The 20,522-nt window shown below is 49.2% G+C and overlaps 1 protein-coding gene across 5 annotated transcripts in view; it reads left to right on the top strand.

The window, feature by feature from the left end:
* The window catches only part of NTRK3 (neurotrophic receptor tyrosine kinase 3), a 204,480-nt gene that overhangs the window by 19,890 nt on the left and 164,068 nt on the right, over window positions 1–20,522 (top strand). For all 5 annotated transcript variants that reach the window (XM_086848325.1, XM_086848323.1, XM_086848327.1 and 2 more), the window contains exons 2-3: window positions 13,624–13,698; window positions 15,136–15,207. In XM_086848325.1, the coding sequence (XP_086704451.1) occupies window positions 13,624–13,698; window positions 15,136–15,207 (147 nt within the window). The remainder of the gene's footprint in view (window positions 1–13,623; window positions 13,699–15,135; window positions 15,208–20,522) is intronic.

Raw genomic sequence — 20,522 nt, 5'->3', positions numbered from 1 at the left:
GTGTGCCTCTAATGGATGTGCCAGCTCCTGGTGCTGTGCTGGTGCTGCCTGTGTGATTCCCCCTTTCCAGGCAGGCCTGGGAGCAGAGGGTGGGATGTGCTGTGTGACAGCTCCAGCTGTGTTGTGGAGGGCTGACAGATGCCAGCAGGTTGAATACAGCTACTCAGCATGGCCAGAGGCAGGAGGTGTCCACACCATTGGTAGAGGCATCACATCCTCCCTCTCTCCCAGCTGAGTGGGGTGATGGAGATGGAGGTCCCTGGCACTTACCCTAAATCTGGGGTTGGTGACAGCTGCAGTGCCTCTGCCAGCACGGCAGTGACACCTCGCTGTGCACGGGGTGCTGCTGCCCACTGCCACAGAGAAGATGCATTTCCCACTCAGCTGGTCTCTGGTGCCTGGGGACCTTGCTCCAAGCTCTAGTGGTAAAGGATAATCCATCGTCTGCAAGGGCTCTGCCAGCATTTTCAGCAAGGAATTGACTTGTCAATTGTCCCTCTTGAGGTGTCAAAGCTGAGCGTTGTGCAGCCGGGGCTCTCGGGTGGGAAGGGGTGGCTCGGTGTGTGAGGTGGGTCCACTGGAGCACGGAGCATCTGCCCAGCATGCTGCTCTCTTTGCCACATGGAAAAGATTTCTGTTCTGCCTCCCAGCCCTCTTCACAGCGCTTGATGGTTGCTGTTCACACCCTGCTTGCTGATTAGCTTCATGTCAGGCTGGCAGTGCAGAGCAGGCAGGAGAAGCCTCCCTGGAGGCTGCATCGGTGGCAGGGCCAGTGATAAAGCTCAGCTTTGCTCCTGCTACCCCTGTCTGTGGCCACCTCCTGCTCCAGGTCAGGGTGTTGCTGGGGCAAATTGAAGCTTTTTGCCGTTTATAACCTTCTCATCCCTTAGCCAGTGTGAGAGTGTCTCAATTATCATTTTAACCTGTTTATCTCTGGGTGAATTGCAACTCCCAGATGGGTCTCACCCATCCATCAGTGCCAAGCATTGCTTTAAGCTCAAGGTATTCCCTGTGCGACTTGGAGTGACCTCCAGTGCTGCCAGATCCTAAGAACTGGTGTCAACTGGGAGCCACAGGGAGTTTTGGGCCAGTACTGCTATGCTCCACCCATACTGATGAGACTATTTCCATAGCAACTACAGGATTTTTCAGAGGGGAGTTAGGGGAAAGATGTGAAAAACCAAAACCAACCCAGCTTAAAACCATTATGGGCAGAATCTGTTGGTCAGTGTTTGGGGGTGGGAGGGGCTTCAGGAGACCCTGAATAGCCTCTCACCCAGAAGTTCTCTGTCTCTGTGTTTTTGTGTGGGACCTCATGGGACAGGCAGCCCAAAACGTGGAAATGGGAGCTGGTGCTTGCATTACACAGCTGGGGAAGGTCGAGATGCCCTCATGGGGCAGTCTCTGCCAGGGCTTTGGGGCTGGGATGGGGCAGGAGCGTGCCTGGATCCTGTGTGGAGGCAGCATGTGCTGCTGCTCTCAGGGGAGCCATGGAGAATGTTGCAGCTGCTGATGCACAGCATCATTTCCCAAGCTGCTGGCATCACTGTGCTCACTGTCAGCAGGGTGATTTCAGTGGTGCTAGAGGCTGTGCCAGCTCAGGTGGGACTCAGGAATGTCTTACACCTGTTCCTGCCCTCCTGTAGGGTCCAGAGTCCTGGGGAGGGAGCTGCAGCTTCTGGCCTTGGAGCATCCCAAAGCTGCTTTGGCTCTAGGCTCTGCCCTCCCCTCTGTCCTCATCCTGCTTCCTTCATTTCTGTCTCCTGCCCTCACCAAGAGCCAGCAAAACATCTGGAAGGGCTGTAAATGATGGTTTTGGGGCAGAAAACTTTGGTCATGTAGTGACAGGTGCAAGCCTGGCATGGGGACATCGTGTCCCATCCCAGGGGCTGAATCTGAGCCTTGGCATCGCAGCAGGAGAGATCAGAGCATGGCTTGACCCAATGCTGTTGGACATATTTGTGGTTTTGGTGCTGATTTTGGGACTTGGGCAGGTCTGGCCTCCTGGCAAACTTGCAGGTGTCTGAGGGGCTGGTGTGCTGTGGGGAGGCTGCGAGCGAGGTCAGTGTGGGGTGATATCGAAGTGTAGGTCAGTGACACCTGGTCCCAGCGCTCCAGCTGCAAAGGGGGGAGCACAAAGGCAGCCCTTCTCCATCCCATTGCAATCCCCACTGTGGGATTGAATCCTGGCTGCAGGAGGGCTGTCCCTGCCAGCTGCTGTCCCCAGTAAGCCCAGCCTGGCACACGGTGTGGGTTCTGGAGCCCAGCAGCTGCTGGCTGTGAGCGAGCCAGCCCCGCTCCCCGGAGGGCTGCCTGCTCTGGGGGCAGACAATGTCTGTATTCTTTGTGCAGAGTGAGTTTTCCTTTGTGCAGAGTGAGTTTTCCTTCGCTGATAACCCTCTGGGTTGGGTAGTTTACTTTGAGGATGGGCTGGTGCTGGGACCCTTTGGGCCCTCCAGCTGCCCAGGAGCAGAAACAAAGTTTCTTTACAGTGATTCTTTACAAAAACAAACAAAAAATAATAGAACAACATCTCCCTGAAGGAACTTTGATGATCTGCTTTCTGGCTTCAAGATTCTTCCATGACCCTCAATGGCACCAAAAAGACACGTGTCTTGTTAAATACATCTTCAGAGCAAGTGGTGAAAGGGCAAGCAATGTCAGGAGGTGCATTGTAACTTCCTTGTTCCCTGCCTCTCCTCAATTAATACTGAGCAGGACCTTTGGATCCTCAAACACCCCTGAGAGATTTTATACCTGTCAGTTTAATGCCAGCCTCCTGGAAATCCTTCAGCAGCAGGAGGCTCATTTTCAGGAGCACAAAGCTATCATATTTTTGCTCGTCTCATGGATGTTATTACGTGTCAGTGCTGTGGCCTTAAACCTCTGTGCCAAGCCCCAATGATGAACAACATCTTCAAATGGTGCAAGGAGACCCTGCTAGTGCAGGGTGGGGGTGTCAGGGTGGGTTAAGGTTTAGCACGTGTTGACCACACTGCAGTAACCCAGGTTGTGTCTTCTTGCCATGCTCCTGGTGTGAAACAAACCTTATCTGATTAGCAGCCTTATCTCAACAGCAGCACTGTGTCTGGGCAGTGTGAGCTCAAGGGTTTCACCCCACGTTTGGCCTGGTCAAGGAGGTGCCCATGGTGAGCAAAGGTCTGGGGCTTGGCTGAGGGAGGCTGGTCTTGGTGTGCTGAGAAGTTGCAAGTCAAGGTGCCAGGCAAGCAGAGGCTTCTCCATAGTTCAGCTATGCCTTTATCTAGAGGAATGGCAGTGCTGAGAGGAGATAGAAACCATCCCAGGGTTTGCTGTTTGTGCAGCTGGATCAGCTCTAACACAGCAGCTTGGTTAGCAGCATCTCTGGCCATCAGAGGGTCTTCTATAAGATTTTTGCAAGGTGCTTTTTCACATTTCTAAGAATAAAGAATGCAGGGAGAGGAGCTTTTAAAATGTCTGTTGCCTCCCTGCTCTCCTTTCTTCCCCTCCCTGCATGTGTCATGTTTATAGGCATGCTGGTTTGCTTTTGGTTTTCAGAGCCAGCTGACTTCCCACAAAATACCTGTTATCCTGGGAAGCCTTGAGCTCTGACTCACCACATCTTAATGAGTACATCCCCCTGCTCCTGAGCGATGCTTCTGTTCCTACACCTCTGCAATAAGAGCCAAGTCTGTGTGTGCGTGTGTCCCTTGCAGGAAAAGCTTAGTGGAGGGAAGGGAGAAGGTTATTTTCATGTTTTTTTCTGGGGAAAAGGGGACTGGGGCCTTCTCCTGGGTGATGGAGGAGCCCCTCCATTGCTGCTGGGGAGGGTGGGCAGAGCTGGCTGTGATTTATTTGAAGTGCAGATACAAGCCTTGGGAGGTCACAGCAGTTGGCTCAAAAATAAACTGTATGGAGAATTTATCTGGCTCTTTGGCTTTATGGGGAGCAGCTGGAAGCTGAGCAGGCAGATCTGTGATGCTGTGGAGGTAATGAGAACCTTGGAAAGTCTCCTTTCAGGTTGGAGTGACCCTGCCCATGGCTGTCCAGGGCAGAGGTTGGGAGCCTGGCCTGTGGCCAGCCCAGCTGGGCATTGCTGCCTGCTTGTTTGAGCTTCATAAACATCTGAGGAGCCAAAATGCTGGAGGATCAAAGTTCAGGCTCCTTGGGAGATGTCTGGGAGAGAAAAAACAATCCAGCAGCCTCACAGGAGCAGGATCCAAGTCCAGAAAGATTGTCTCTCCCCTCCTCTTTCTTGGCCAGTGGCTTTCCCTGTGTTTGGGGTGTGTGGGAATGCTGGAAATGGGATGAGCTGCCCTCTGTGGAGCTGTGGGGGAGCAGAGGAGGCCAAAGCAGGATGAGGGACTGTGGGAGGGCCCTGGATCTGGCTGCTGGATGGCCATAACCGTGCAGAGGCTGAGGCACCCTTCGGCACCCATGGCTGGAGCTCCAGGCTCCGGCTTCTGTGCTGTTTTCAGGATCCAGGCATGGGAACGGTGCCCAAACACAGGCACCTACATCAAAATAGGGTTATAGATGAAGATCACAAGGATGTAAAACTCCTGAAATGAGGCTCACATGGTGGCTGTGGTTTTTGGGAAGTGTGCTTGTGGTTTTGTGTGGGTAGGTGGCAATAGGCCTGGGTTAAGGACTGCAGCCCCCTCCAGCCATGGCACTTGTACAGCCCTGTTCCTGGCTCTCATTCTGCTTTTGCTGGACTCTTGTTCCTGCCTCCTCATTCCCAGTGCCATCCATCACAGTAACAGCCAGTTTGTGGGAGATTTTATTTTCTCCTTCTCCTCCTCCATCCGTTTTCCTGTCTTCAAGCACAGCGTGAAGTGCAATGAGTGCATGTGGCTGATAGTGCTTCGTTTTGGGTCCCAGCTGAGCTACTACATTCCATCAGAATATTATCTTGACCATATCCAAGGCCCTGTGTCTTTTTTTGGGGGGTGTCCTTTCTACCACATGCTCTTTGGCCCTGCTTTTTACCAAGAGTTATTCCTGCCAAGCTGAACTCTAGGTGTACCCTTAGTACATCTCATTGTCTTGCTAATGTGTGTAGGCACTGTGCTCTTCAGGGAAGAAACAGCTGCCTTTGGAGTAGACCTTGGCAGCCTTTTTTTGCCTGTATTAGTATATTAATATACATATTTACATATACTTATATATATATTATATATATATACATATTTATATATATTTATATATATATTTATATATATATTTATATATACATATTTATATATGTGTATATATATATATATATATATATATATATATTTATATTTTAAAAAATATTATTATTCAGTTTCTGAAAAGCCCCAGACCTGTTTGGAGATGGAAGTGTGAGGGAATTTGACTTCCAGTTTGAAGTTGCAAGAAGGGTTTAATGAAGCAGAATGTGATTACTGAAGCCGATTTTGACCAGGGTGCTGCTTCCTCTCTAAAATGCCATTTGATCTTTAAAGACCACAAAATGCTGCACACTTCTGGCTCTCCCTGCATGTAAAATCCTATGGATAAGCATCCTCTCCTTTGGCACGGCAGGTGCTTGCAGAGCTGCTGAAAAGCAGGCACTCTTTTCCTTTTCCTTTAGATGGGTGCAGGAGCCCAAAGGGTGCTGCTTTGCCCTGAGGTTTGTGTGCTGTAGAACTCCCAGGGGAAGGTTTCTTTTTCCTGTCCTTGGGTTGCTCTCCTATCCTAGCCAGCTGCATGCTGTTTTGGAGATGTGGTATGATTACACACGCACAGGTTGACATTAGCAGTCCTGAGCCAGGAGTCTCTGCTCCATGTCCCCCAGATCCATGTCCAACAGTGGGAAGCACCTATCTGGGCACAGAAGACTGGCTGTGTAGGTTCTCCTGCCAGAGAGTAATGGAAGAAATGCCCTTTTGGGGAAGTATAATTGGTTTTGCCACTCTGAGGAAAAGCAGAGCGAGCTTTGGCGAGCGCTGCAGGTGGGGAGTGAACTCTCACTTTTAGTGATGATTCACCCAAGGTGTCTGTGTTTGTGTATTTATATCCATGTCTGCAGGACAAAACTGCTCATCCCATTTCATGCTTTCTCACTCTAGATGGTGTTTGGGACTGTGCAGGGGTCAGATAGTCGTGGGAATAAATAAGAAAGAGCTTGGGAGGGAGTGTGCAGGAGCTGGGAGGTGCCAAGGTGGTGGGCAGGGTGCTGGAGCCCTTCCACAGAGGGGTTTTTGGGGCATTGTCCCCTCAAACCTTTTCCCTGTGCAGGAGATGCTGCAGCCCTTGGGATTTTCCCCCTGAGGCTTTTGCACTGCTGCTTGTCTCTGAAAAATGAGATTTCTTCAGCACTGGAATGATTTTGAATACCTCAGTCCTTGCTTGGGACCCCAGGGCTGCTCCCACCCAGGACTAGCTGAGTAATAGTGATGGAATATTGGGGCAGGTATTTGTTGTGGTGGCAGCTGTACTGCTGCCCACAGCACTTCTTCAGCTCTGCTATACTACTTTACACCTATTGCTTCCCTTGTGAAAGTATGTGCCTGGGAATAATTCCCTACACGGAGAAACTGTGGATGCAGCGTGTGCTAATGGGAACATACAGCTTCCTGTGTGCAGCGGCCATCTGTCCATGCTGTGTCCAGGCAGCCTGCTGTCCTCTAGTAACACTGACACACTGTCCCTGAAAGGAATGCTCTCTGCTCCATAAATCATCATCCAGAGCTGCTGGGGGATGCAGAGGCTCGAGGAGATCATAGTAGGAAACTGGTGAATGCACAAACACAGGGCTCAGAGCACCCTGAGAGCATCTCCTGTCCCTGGGACAAAAGCAAAGCAAGAGGTTCTGGTGGTGCTGGCACTGTTTTTTTATGTCCAGCTCCTGTGTGTCCCTGTGGGTGCCAGCAGGATGGAATAAGGGCAGAGCCTGGGAAAAGAAACCAAACCTGTTCAGGGTAGCTTAAAGCTGTTTCTCTGGGCATTTTCCATGGTAGGATGTGTCCATATGACAATCCTTTTAGACAGTGCAGCTGTAGCAGCTCTTCTGCACCCTGTGGATGCTCCTGGCCAGCCTGGGGCCAGGTAGATGCTGTTGGGGTGGAAATGAAACTTGTCTGGACTCATGTGGAAACTGTTCTGTGGGGGAGTCCTCTCTGAATGCTTTGTGTCCTGTGACTTGCTTGTGTCTAGCAGTTGGGTTTCTCAGGAAGATTTTTGAGATGCCACTGTGCAGTGGCTTGTGGGGAGCAGCATTATTCCCACATCTTCCTCAGCTGGGGACTGGGAACTTTCTCCTCTGCTCAGCCCTTCTGGAAGGGTCTGGTTTGGATTGCTGGGTTGGATGTGGCTGGGCCCGTGGGAGGGGAGCTGAGTACAGCCTGTCCCACTCTGCAGCACCCACGTACCCCAACATGACCTTGGCAGGAGAGCAGCGCAGAGGGAGCTGTGTCTCCGTGGTGGTTTATGATTGTTACCTTGACAAATCACAATTACACTGTGGGGTTATGCTCATAATTGTTTCTGCAAAGCTGAATTTGCTTTCTCTACCCCCCTTTTCCCACTGACCTCAAATTATCCTTAATGATCCACTGCTGGGTGACCTTTCCGTGCTTTTTGGGAAGGGGAAGACTGCTTTAAATGGGGAAAATGTTGTCCTTGTAAGTCTCTATTCAGCTGCACTTGCCTTTAAGTTTCTGTTACCAATTCACTTTTATAAATTTCATATTGAGGGAATCAAGTCCTTTGTGCCTCTAGTTATTAAATTATGTGATAAGTGCCTTATAATACTGTGAAAGATGTTTGATATTTTTTATAGCTTTCTCAGCCCCAGGTTGGGTGTGAGGGATGGATAGAAGGAGCTGGCAGTAGCCACAATGGCTGTGCTTAGCCCTGGCTCTGTGTGGGACCTGCACTAACTTTCAGGGCTTCCCATCAACATCTGCAGCACCTCTTCTTGGAGGAGGCAGCTCTTTCTGGTCAAGGGTTCAGACATGTCTTTTCTTTATTCCTGCTGCAATCAAATTCACATTTGCATGGTCTGGAGCTGGCATGCCAGGAGATTTGTTTATAATGCTAAACATATCAGGTAATTGAAAGCTAATGTGTCTGTCTGGATTGCAAGGTTTAATATGCCTGGGTGACGAATTAATTTTCCCGTTGCACTACAAGAGAGAGGAGGCAAATGCTCTGCTTGTTTTCCCTATACATATACATATATATATATATTATATAATTGTGTGTCTGTTGGGGTGAGGCCTAATTGCTGGCACACAGTATCTAAACACAAATGGTGGCACTTGCACAGCAGGGACACATCATCTGCTTGGGCACTGATTGGAGCTGATGGCATCCTTGGGAAAATTGCTCCCCTCCAGTTTGGGATAGACACAGATCCAGGGAACACGTGTACACATGTTGGGTAACACTTGGTGCTTCTTGGGTGCCTTTTTCTGCTATTGACCACAATGCTTGAAAAGCTGAGGGAGATGAGACAAATGTTATCCTTGTACGAGGGGGCTGAAGGGAGGCCAGACACATTCAGTAGCCTCAAGTTAATCACTTGGTAAATGAGGCTGCTTCTTCAGCTCTGCCTTGTGGGGTGAAATGAGCCTGGCTGTGTTGGAATCCCAGTGGATATTCCAGTCTCCCTTGCTGTGCTGGCCCTGGGCTGGAAGGGAAGCACGTGAAGCTGTGCAGACTCAAGAAGATGACACAAGCTTGTCATCTTTTTGTCAGACAAAGCATTCCTCCTGGGAATGAAAGGAATTGCTGTTCCCACAGGTCTGTTGGCTACCAGCCCCCTTCCAGCAAGCAGGACAAGGTCCTGGCACTTCTCAAGACCTGCTGTTACCTAAACCCTGTGAGGTGGTGACCTTATGGTCAGCAAGGTCTCTGGTCTCTGTGTGATGCCAGGGCAGAGACACCTGGCTGCCTTGCTGGCTCCACACGAGATCTGTGAGATGAGGAGAGGGATTAGATGCTTGCAGGCTGCTGAGCTGACAAACAGGGCTTCACGCTTCACAGGTTTGCTGTAAACTGGGACACAGCACAGAGCTGGGGATTGACCACTGCTCTGACTGCAGTGGCTTACAAGGCTTTCAACAAGTTGTAAAGCATGTCTGTGGGTACATGAGATGTGAGGCTGGTGTCCTAAAGCTAGCTTTTCTCAGGCTAAGCCTATGCCTTCCTTTGGAAAGGCAGCTAATTTCCTCAGCACAGAGATGACTTTGTGATGAGAGGTTAATGTGATGCTGCACTACATTACAAGTGGTTTGTTTTTCTGGAGAAGACACTGTCTGGCCCAGGTGTGCTAGGTGAAGTCATGGTGGGAGGTGTTGAAGGATGAGAACTGCTGAGGCTCCTTGGAGGTGATGCTGGCTCATGCTTCTATTGAGGATGCTTGCAAAAGAGGCAGGAGTGTCCTCATGCAGGAGTGTCCTCATGTGCTTTTCTGCTGGAGCTGTGGGGACACAAAGCCAGTTGAGGGTGGTCAGTGGGAAGAGCAGCAGTAACAAATCCAAGAGACACTGCAATACCAAGTGGAGTGAATATAAATGTGGGTGTAACAAGGCTTTTGCTACTGGCTAGAAAACCATGTCTGTTGGAAATGACCTGCTGGATAGAAATGCTTGGTGCAGTGTTTACTAAAGGGGAGAACACAAGCCTCCTGGCTGAAGGGGCTGTTATAAAGGCCAGTGTGATCTCACACTGCCACTCGTGGTTTTTTCAGTGTAACCTGGGAGCTGCTCATGCTGTTACCCAAGTGAGATCTCCTGGAGACTGCTCGGAGTTTCTGGTCACTCTTACTCAAGGAAAAGGGACATAAAATAGGCTGATAAAGAAAATAGATAACCATTTCCCATGTGTCTGTCGCCGTGGTGGTTCTTGCACTGATCACCAAGTGTGAGCGTTAGTTGTGCCGGGTCTGAAATCAGAAGCAAAATAACCTCACTGCCAGGACTGTGCCTGAGCAATATATCTACATCACTTCTGGGACCTGAGTTAGTGTCTCTTCAGGGCACTTGAGACAATTTGCCTTGCACTTCACAGGTACAGATGTGCTGCCTTAAGAGACCTGGCATCAAGTAGCTTGTAAATGATAGCTGGGTGGGCCTGGCTCCCGCTTGCAAAGGAGGGAGGAAGAAGTGCCAGGAAAGAAAAAATGCTGCTTAAGCAAAACTAGTTTTGACACAAGAGAAAATGGATGTAAAATGCAAGTGAGTACATTTGGGTAAGGAATGAGAAGTACAGTGTTTCAGTCTGAGTTGGGAGGGCAAAGCCCCTGTATCTCCCAAGGTGGAATTCGCTTGGTCTGTAGAAAGTGTGGTGTAATTCAGTTCTGCAGTGCAAGCAAGGGGACTTGGACCAGCAGGACCCTTCTAATGTACAAGGAGTGTGGGATGGAAGTGAGTATTTAAACAAACATGCCCTACCCTCCATTCTCCACCCAAAAAGTAAGTGAACAACATCATCTGTGTTAGTGATGCACCTCATATGGTTTCAATTAGAAGCTGGACATGAGTCTAGGTGGATCTGCATGTGGTGAGGATTTGTGAATGTTCTTGAAGCTATTGGGTCCTGCAGAAGAGAGTTTACTTTAGTAATAACTGAGGAATGCCACAGGAACACGTACTTAGAGATGTGCAGGGAAGAATAAACTGTAGTCCACTGACTGTAATTCATAGCTCAACACCTGTCTGAGGAGACCAGGGCAGGGCTGGGGGCTGTCACAGCTGTATTTGGTGTGAACCAGGCACCCGTGTTCCTGCTGGGTTAATGAACTGAGGCAGAGGAGGAGGGAAGGTCTCAGTCTTTGGCAGCAAGTGGGAGGATATAAAATTTCTAGGGCAAGCAAAACCCTGGAAGGAAAAGAAGGGGAGCTAGTTGAGATACTGAAGGATATGAGAGGGACTTAAGTTTCAGGGGTGGAGTTTCTCCACTTGGTTGGTTTGCTTTCCTGTGCAACCACTGCCAATTTTGCAATCACAGCTTGACTCCTCGAGCTTTCAGAATAAGATGCATTTCTATTTTGTTTTTTGAAAGGGTTCAGGTAACCCAGCCAGTGCAAAGTTACTATTCTTTCTAAAGCAATAGGGAAGCAAAGAAAATATTTTTCCTGGTGTATATTTGAGGTGCCTGTAAGCCAAGACTGATTTGTCACTTTTAGGAGCAAGGCTACAACTAATGCTAAGTTGAGAAATCAGACAGAAAAGGGGAAAAAACATTTCTGCAAATCTCTGAGAAGGGTGGTGTTTGTGTACTTTAAAGGACTTGAAGACCCTTGCTGACCTATGCACCTAATTGTTATTTCCCTGCATTGCACTCTACATAAAGCAGCTGCTGCTTTGGGGGATTATCCTATATATGTGTGTGCATGTGTTTTTCCACTGCTTTTTTTTTCTTGTCCCTCTGTGGGTGTGGTATGTCTTTGTTAAATAATGAACTAAAGTATATCTGGCTCAGAAAGCTCTTGGGCTTTGTTTGGGAGGCTGGAATACAGGTTGTGGAGCTGTATTTACAGTCTAGTGTTATCTCACTGGGAGGGTGGGGGGCTTGCCATGGGGACCCCTGTACACCTGTGCTGAGTCATAGGAGATTCACGCCTGGGCATGTCACTGGGAACAAGCTCAGGTCTTTTTCTGTCTCCTCTAGAATGCTGCCCACATGGCTTTGAGTGTCAGGTCAAAAATAACCTTGACTTTTTTTAGCAAACACAATCAATAAAACAAGAGCCAATCTGGCCGCCGCCTCCTTCCCAGCTGTGGTTGCTCCATAACTCCTGGCTCAGGGCTGTTCCATCCCCCCCTGAAGGTCATTGCTTGGATGCTGAAGCTTCAGCTTGACCTGGTGGTAAACCAACATCATCCTATTCCTCCTTCCCATGTTCTTCCTTTCTCTTGGAGGAGCCTCACTTTGCTTTGTGGGAGTTGCAGGTGGGAAATGTTTTCAGGCTGTGTTTCCAGCCTTGCTCATTCTTGTGGCCCAGGGCCTGAGCTGGCAGCCCTGCCTTGACTCCAAAGGGTTTCACTGAGCTCTTGGATCTCCTGACTGACTCCTCCCAGTCTGTGTTTTGTTCTGGAATTGTTCAAAGGGGCCATAGACATTGGCAGGGAACACGAAGTGGCTGTAATAATGTCCTGTTTCTGATTCTGTCTGGGACACAGGCGATCCAAGCTGATGAGCAGGGCATTGGGGATGAACTGTGACTTACCCTGTCATGCAGCAGCACTTGGGAGCTTGTGCTGTGTCCTTAGAATAACCCCTCTGGGCATGCAGACAGATTATGGAACATGTGGAAAGCAGAGGTGACTCTTGTGGGTCTCTGCTTTGGATTGCGTGGTGAGAGCAGAGAAATATAAGGAAATTTAGTCCAGGCTTTGTATTTGACTTTTTTTTGAGCTGAATGTTATTTGGGGTGTGGCTCAAGTAGGTCCATGTACTTCTCTCATGCCAATTCATCAGTTCTTGTGCAAACACAAGGCGTAGCAAATGCTGGAGGAGGAGCTCGTGGCGCCTGTGACTGCTCTATCAGTGGTCTAAGATCCCTCTCCTGCTCACCCTACCACCATGTGGGGTCCTGAAACCTTCTTGCCTAGAAGCACAGGATAGTTCTCAGTGTTTTCTCATCACTCCAGCTCTTTATCACTTGGAGGTGTTTCCCCTCTCCAGGGAACTGGAGAAAATCCAACGCCAAAAGAAAGTTGGTGTTGGAAAGTCCAACGCCAACTGTTGCATCAAGGCAGATGTGAGCTTGGGTGCACGTGTTCAGAGACTTCAAAGTTGGGCTTCTTTCACATATTGTCCAAGGGGACCTGCCAGATGGTTTCTCCCATCTCAGTTGACTTTCAGAGAGGACTACCTCCACCTGCTTCTCAGAAAAGACCCTCCTGAAAATGTTTGTGTTTCTGGTGGGACGGTGTCTGAGTTTAATCTGGGAGAAAGCCATAACTGTCCAAAGACTGCCTGGGAGGTGAGGACTGAACTCCTTTCACACCACACAGCACTGCAGCCTCTCAGCAGAGGCCTGTGGCCACAGCCAGGCAGCCACACTGCTGCCAGCATCACTCCTGTGCCGCTGGTAACAGGGGACCCTGTTCTCTGGGGCTGCTGATCTGTCACCTTCCCCCGCCTCTAATATTTACTGAAAACGATCCTGCGGTGACAGATCTATTTCTGTTTTTGTTCTCTATAACATACCTGCCAGACTGCCCCAGGCGACTGAGGAATTTGTAATAAAGGCAATGTTTCCAAACTAAGCTTGGTGCTCTCCTGCCAGCAGCGCTTCCAGCCAGCAAAGACCAGGACCCTGTTTATCCAACCCAGTTAGAGACTGGATAAATATATGACTTTTTTTCATTTAGGCTCTAAGTTTTTGTAGAGAGGTTTTATTTGCTTTCACTCTTTTTGCATGACCAATTTCAATTGTGTCTTTGTTCACTGATGTATGCAGTGAGGGGCAATGACTTGGGCAAGGATATTCGGTGGCTTGGTTGCACATTCCGTGCTTGAAACTGCGGGTAAACCCATGTAATTCGACTTTTCCAAAATGCTGGGAAAACAGAATGGGGCTGGGTGGTAGGGTATGGCATCCTCCCTCTGTGTGCTGTCCCTGGCATGAGCTCAGCAACCATCTGGTTGTGCCACAGCTGAGCCTTTCCTTCTTCTCCACAGACACATAGAGAACTGGAAGAACTTGCAGACACTGAACGCCGTTGACATGGAGCTGTACACGGGACTCCAGAGGCTGTGAGTATGTCCTGTGCATCAGGGAGGGGAATGAGCCTGGGCAGCCCCTTCCTTCCAGCAGAGCCACGGCTTCCTTCCCTCTGCAGCCTCCATGCTGCCAGTTTAAGCTGCTGGATCTACTGTGTTTTGCTATGGGAGTCCACAAAATGGAGATGAAATGCTTTTTGGTCTTGGCTGGGTCTGAGAGAAGGAGGATTGCTAGCTCTTGACAGCTCTGTCAACACACATCAGCCCTGACCTCTCCTCTCTCCCCTGCTGTTCTGGTTCTGGGCTTATGTGTTGCTCTGACTCATTCCAGCCCCACAATGTAAAATTCCAGCTGTCTCCACCAATCCTTCATTTCTGGGCTCTTGGTCCTCGTTTAGTGCAGTTACCATCATGGTGGTGCTGTGCAATAAGGGAATTGCATCTCCCTGCACAGCTCTCTGAGCATGGAGAGAGGTCAGTTTTGTGTGTCATGGAAGGGAAACCAAGGGATTGAAGGGACTTTGCATTTGCTTAGGAAGCCTGGCCAAGCAAGGATGCCACCCAATCTCTTAATTCCCCCTCCTACATCCTCTGGATCTGTGAACACCCTGGATGCTGTGTATGTGAGATGCAGTGTTGCTCAGGGCTAATCAGAGACTAATAATGTGTTTCACTGGGAGCTTTACAGTAAGTGCAGCTCCCATGTGGGCTGGAGGAGCTGTGTGGGGCTGAGCACTCAGTAACCAAATTCCAGCAAGCTGCACTTTTAACACACAAAACCCTTGTAAGCTGGCTGTTGTTCTCTCCTCACCTAACAAAGCAGCAGAGACAGCAGATATTTACAGAATCACAGAACACGCTGAGCTGGAAGGGACCTACAGAAACCATCAAGTTTAACTCCTGGCCCTGCAAAGCACCATCCCCAGTAGTCACACCATGTGTTTGAGAGTACTGACAAATCCTATCAATATCCTTGTATCACAGTACTGATAGAGCTTTTCCAAAGCAGGCTGTGGAAAGGATTCTTCTCCCTTCAAGATTTAGAATTTCCTATGGGAAATACCCTTCCTTATCAGAGCTGCAAGCAGCAGGGTTTCCTCTTGGGTATGGAGATGGGAGAGGACTTTGCTGTGGTTAGGTCTGCTGCACAGTCCTGCTTGTGGAGGTGCAGGGAGAGCAGAGGAGAGGAGATGGCCTGTGCCCCCCCAGCAAGCCTTGGTGGATGTGGGAGCAGAGCCTCTCCCAGAAGCTGCTCCACACTGAACCTGGGCCATGTTACCACGTCAGATGGAGGTGAAAAGCCCAAATTCCTCTTTGCTCCTAGCTCTGTGGCTGGTCGAGGCTGCCCTGGGAGCGATGTTCTTCCTGGGAATGGTGGGGCTGGAGTCACAGCACACCTGGTGCACTGAGCAGGGCTTTAGAGCAATTGTCTGCCTGGACTCCATTGCCACCTTCTGCATCTCTCCACAGGACAATCAGGAACTCAGGACTACGAAACATCCAGCCGCGAGCCTTTGCCAAGAACCCCCACCTGCACTACATGTAAGTGCCAGCTGCTCCTGTCCCCTTTTGCCTCTTCTCCCTATGGAAACGTGGTTCCCAAGGCAGATTCCCAAAGTGCCTGTGGGGGACAGAAAGGAGAGGGAAGGGGAATGCCAATGGGGGAAAAGAGAGGCAGAGGTGGGAAAGGGCAGGAGATGGAAAAGCAAAATGCACAGGGAAGTGGAATGGGCTGCAGTGCAGGGTGGGGAGAGCTTCTGCTGGGAATCGGGGGGTTTGGGTTCCTAAAAACTGGCCTGCCTTAGATGGCCACTCTAACGAGCTCTGGCTGCATCATCACCAGCCTGGGGGCTTCTGCACGTTTCCCTTTCTGTAGAGTTTGGGGACAACCCCCCACCTGCCCCAGCACACAGCCAGAGCCTGCCCCGCTCATTAGTTTTTAACCAAAGGCCGCTTTTCTGACACAGATCCTGGGTATGGGGCTGCCAGCTCTGCTGCTAATTACTGACTTCTTAAACTGGTGTCTGCAGTGGGCACGGGGTAGGGATGTTTTGTGCTGGAGGGGCTGGAGCCCTGTTACCCTGGGACATGGCACAAGTGTCCATGGCATTGTCAGCTGGAGAGTGGTGTCACGGGGAATTTCCACATCCCTGAGGCCAAGGGCACCGGTTTCTTTTCTGGATGTGTATTTACTTTTCCCAAGGTGATAAAGCAAAGTCTGAATTTCAGGCCACTGTGCAAGGTGCTCCGTGGGCTTGAAATATTCTGTCCAAGTGACGGTGTCTAGGATTAAAGCCCTCTCTGCTCCACTGTAGATATGAAAGGTGGAAAGGGTTTGGTGAGAGGCCCTGGCCTCGGGCACGAGCTGATGGGCTGAATGGGAGGCTGTGTTTATCCCTGCTTTCTGGAAAGCAGTGCTAGTGGCTTCTTCAGTGAAAAAGTGCATCCATTTGAGTGTGTGGGTGCACTGGGCCATCGATACAGACTTGTTCCTGGGGCAAGGAGATGGATTCGACCTGCAGAGAGGGATAGATTTGTCTTTTGATGTCTGCTCAGAGATAATGTGAACTGAAAAACCCCAAAAGCTTCCTTTTTGGAAAACCATTTACAGTTGCTAAGTGACAGTAAAGTACTTGCTAAATAGAAGATCTGCAGTACGAAAAGGGCATGAATAGTTGAGGGCATTGTGAGCATGAACTGAGCCTTTTTGAGCTTAAAGAATTGCATATCTTCATAATAAACCCTCGTTAATACTGACCACTGGGATAGTCCTGATTTCTGCTCTTTGTTATTTTGATTTGCAGCATTTGTTTTGTATTTTCTGTAGTTGTTTGTTCTTGGGAAGCTTTCTCTCTGAACCACTCTCAATTGATTTTTATTTTTTTTTTGAGGGTTGTTTGTCAATTGTGCAGTTGCTGTTTATGTATCTAGCAGATAAAATGAATAACATTTGATTCCTGATGAAATTAGTTTGGATGTCGTAGGAGTTTAGAAGGCCACGTATGCTTGCTTTGAGGCTGAATGTGCCATTAATGTGTACACAGGCAATTGTTGCTGCTTTTCCCCAAAGTGTTTGTTTTTGTCTTTTGGAATTACTTTTGTGAGCAGAAAAAAACCCCACATCCATCTTCTGTCAAGAGTTAGGATTGGTACGTGGTGATGAAATATGTGTTTGTTTACTGCTTGGGCCCTGTAAGATTGATCATGTTCTTAACATCTTTCTTTCCTTGCTTTTTGGAGCTCGAGGCGAGTAAGTATATTATTTGCTTGGTGTTTGCTAGTGGGTTTTGATGCTGTTCCTGTGACTTGGCAGTGTGGATGTTCCCCGTGGGGGATGCCGGACAGTCGAGGATGGAGACCCGGTGCTTGCAGAGCTGGTGACTCCCTGCTGCTTCCCAAAGGCTCTCAGACCATGATGCCACTGCTCCCTTGCAGCCAGGGTGGCTCCCGAGGCTCTGCACAGCCTGGCAGGTGCCTGGTGCCACCTGGCATCCCCTCCATGGCCTCAACACTCTGCCAGCACATCAAGGTGCCTCCTTGGCTGCTCTGCCTCCCTGGGAGCTCAGCTCGAAGGCCTGACATTTTCTGCAGCCTCTGCACGTAGGAGCCAGGGATAAAAGGATTAATGGAAATGTCACTCTGCTGTAAGTCTTGGGCTGCTGTAGCCAGGTACTGTAGCGGATGGGAGTGAAGGATACTGTCCCAATCCTCTCCTGATGGGTGGTGTGCAGGGCTGGGACTGTGGGATGGTGCTTAAGGCTTGTTGGGTTACTGTTACCCATTTTCACTGCCACTCTGGTTTTCTTTCTCCTTTGGTGGCTGTTTGGATGGTTGCTGGTGGAGCTGAGTCAATAAGATGACAAATGTGTCTTAGAAATGACAGACTGTCTTCACTGCCAGGGAGGGTTGGCACAGGGTGGTGGGGGCCCCAGGCTGGACCTCTGCAGGGTGTTACAAGCTGGGTCTGAGCAGCTTTTCACTTGAAGCTTGTGTACAAATTCTGAGGTCTCCAAAGTTTATTTCCACCCCACACACGCCTCCCTTCCCATCCTGGGTTAAACTGAAACTTCCTGCTGAACTGAGTTTTTTCCCAGTGCCTTTCAGCAAGGTTTCCTCCTCTCAGATGGGCCAGATAGCTCTGCCTTCTCCCAGTAACATCTATTTCTGGCCCTTCCTCTGTGCACGCGCTTGTCTTCAGCCCCCAGCTGTGCAATCACAAGCAGATCACTTATCCCAGCTCTAATTGCAGGAGCTCAGGTTTGTGAGGGTTTGGGTGAAGCTTGGCTTGGTTTTTCCCCCCCTTCCCCATCACAGAGTCAGGAAGGAAAGGCAGGAAACCCATGAAGGGAATTTTCAGCATTCAGCTGCTCAAGTGATAGACCTCAGGGTGCTCCGAAGTGCAGCCTGGCAGGGTCATGTCTGTCCTTTTAGGGTTTGAAATTAGATGTAGTAAGTGCAAGGGACTTGAGGCCGGCAAAATCAGTGGAGGAGCAGTGGGTGACTGTGGGCCAGAGGTGTGAATTGATAATAGTTTTGGTTTCCTCTTCCTTCTCCTTGAATGAGGACAATTAGGATTCCACAGCCTGTCTGATCATTGGTGATGTGAAGCCTATCACTGCTACAGAGACAATCCAAAATATGACAATGGGTTTTGCAGAATGGATCTACCTCTTCTGCTAGTGGTTGGGCTGAGACAGTTCAGTCCTTCTAAAACAAATACTGGCTGGGTGCTGGCTGTGTCTGATCTGGATATCTTCCAGTGTTCCTTACCTGAGATCCTCTCACTGTGAGAAGTTGCACTGGTAGGTTCCTGGTCCAATCTCTGTGCTTGTTTGACAGCCCTTTGGCTATTACAGGGATGGTCCTGGGCAATCTCATGCACTGGATGTGGGGACCAACAGCTCTAGGCTGTGGAAGGCTGAGCCTTTGTAGCCAAGGTTTATAGATGTTAGTATTAGAAGGTGATGCAGCTGAACAGAGGAAATGTTTGTGTTGACAGAAAACCCCAGTTTTTAGCTTGAGGCTGTGCAAGAAAACTCTGGGATGGTATGGTTCCTAAATTTGAGGTATATAAACCATCTGAGTACATATATACTGTGTTGCTGTGTCTAGCACAGCTTAGTGAGGAAAGAAACTCGAAAGCTCTCACTCTCTCTGTCCTCCTAATGACACTGGAGACCTTTGGCCAATTTATTTGAACTTGATAGAGGGTTACAAGTTGTGAGGTTATTGACTTCCTACGCCTATCATGAAACTAGGCAGAGGCAGAGTAAATAGAAGTTGTTGTAGTGCCTTGTAAGGAAGAATCCAGCATTAACATGCTCCTCATAAGGCACTGGGAAATCCACAGGAGAATTCAGCTTCACAGTGCACCAGGAATTGGTGCATGGGGGGAGGACTGTCCCTGGCTGTGGGACAGGAGAGCTGTGCATGCAGGGGTGCAGGGTCCCAGCAGGCTGTGCCTGCAGCCAGACCAGTCGATATTTGCAGTGCCTGAGTCACCCTTTCCTGGGAGCAGGTACTTAAGAGGCTGTGATTCCCTCTGAATGTTTTCCTGGGTGGCTGTGCACTCAACCAGCCAGTCAGGAGGCACTGCCTTGTATTTGCAGAGGGTAATTGTGCACACCTTATTTATTGTGTAGTAAAGAAAACAAATTAAGGCTGTGTAATTACAGAGACAGGCATGCTTTTAAATAAGGCTTAAGCAGTCAGATTTCTATTTAGAAAATTAATAATTGCCATTTCTGTCTGCATCAGAGGCTCTTCTTAAACTGTCTTCTGGAGGTTTATACATGCTCAAAATTAGTTTGTGGGCCAGCCCAAACACAGCTTCTATCAGAGCACTCTCAGTGCTGTCTGCCAGAGTGAGGACAGGGTTAAAGATCGAGCTTTCCCACCCAGTCTTCACCCAGAGGTCTTAAAGATGCTGTTTGTAATTGTTTTTTGAGTATGGTGTGGTCAGATGACCAGCTTCACAGGGGTTTTCATCTGTGTGATCATGCTGGTCTCTTTCTCCCCAAAATGAGGACAGGGGAGTAACTGGAAGGTGCTGGCAGGAATGCTGCAGGGATCTTCAATGCTTTGGCTGTTGAAAGACTGAGCTGGATGATCCATGGGCTTCTTTTCATGGGAAAATTTGAACTGTGATTAATCTGGAGCTTCCCAGAATGTCCTTTGTCGATCGTGGTGTTTTCTGAGGATGGGGTTGGCTTCAGTGTTCTGGTTTGGTTCAAGGCAGTTGTGTAGTGTCAGATGAACTGGTACCTTGGTGCCGAATGTAGTTTGTAGCTCTGGCATGGGGATTCCCAGAGTCATGTTACAGGTCTAGGTTTAGATAGGAAAAACAAAAGGCTGCATCCCCTGAAATTTAAGGGGGCTGAGGTAGAATGAAGTTGGTGAGGTCAGTGCTGTGTCAGGACAGGACTAGTAACACTCCAGAAACTGAGGCCTGTGTGCAGGCAGCCCTCTGCAAGGCTGGCAAGCTTCACTTTCTTTGCTCTGTGTGTCTGGGAGTTTGATTGAGATATTAGACTAAATACAGAAATAAACAAAGTATCAGATGCCTTGAGGGTCACTTTCCCCTGCTCAGTGGTTAATAATCTGTTGCCTTGTTCTGAAAGACCCATTCTTAGATATAAATCAGGGTTAAACTCTCTTTATCTTGCTGTCCTCCATAACCAGTTCCAGGCCCTGTGCCTGCCTGCAACCCTCCACTTGATTCTGGATGTCCTATTAACCCTTTGCCTCCTCCCTGATGGTTTCTTCCTGCTTTGTCCTTTCACCACTGCCCTGCTGTCATACCCATCCTGGCAGTCTCCTCCTAACCCAAGTCTTGTGTTTGAACTGGCCTTGATTTC

Source organism: Cyanistes caeruleus, chromosome 13 (genome assembly GCF_971803275.1).
Source record: "Cyanistes caeruleus chromosome 13, bCyaCae1.hap1.1, whole genome shotgun sequence".
NCBI lineage: Eukaryota > Metazoa > Chordata > Aves > Passeriformes > Paridae > Cyanistes > Cyanistes caeruleus.
The sequence above is the reverse complement of the archived record's forward strand: the minus strand, read 5'-3'. Positions and strand labels throughout refer to the sequence as shown.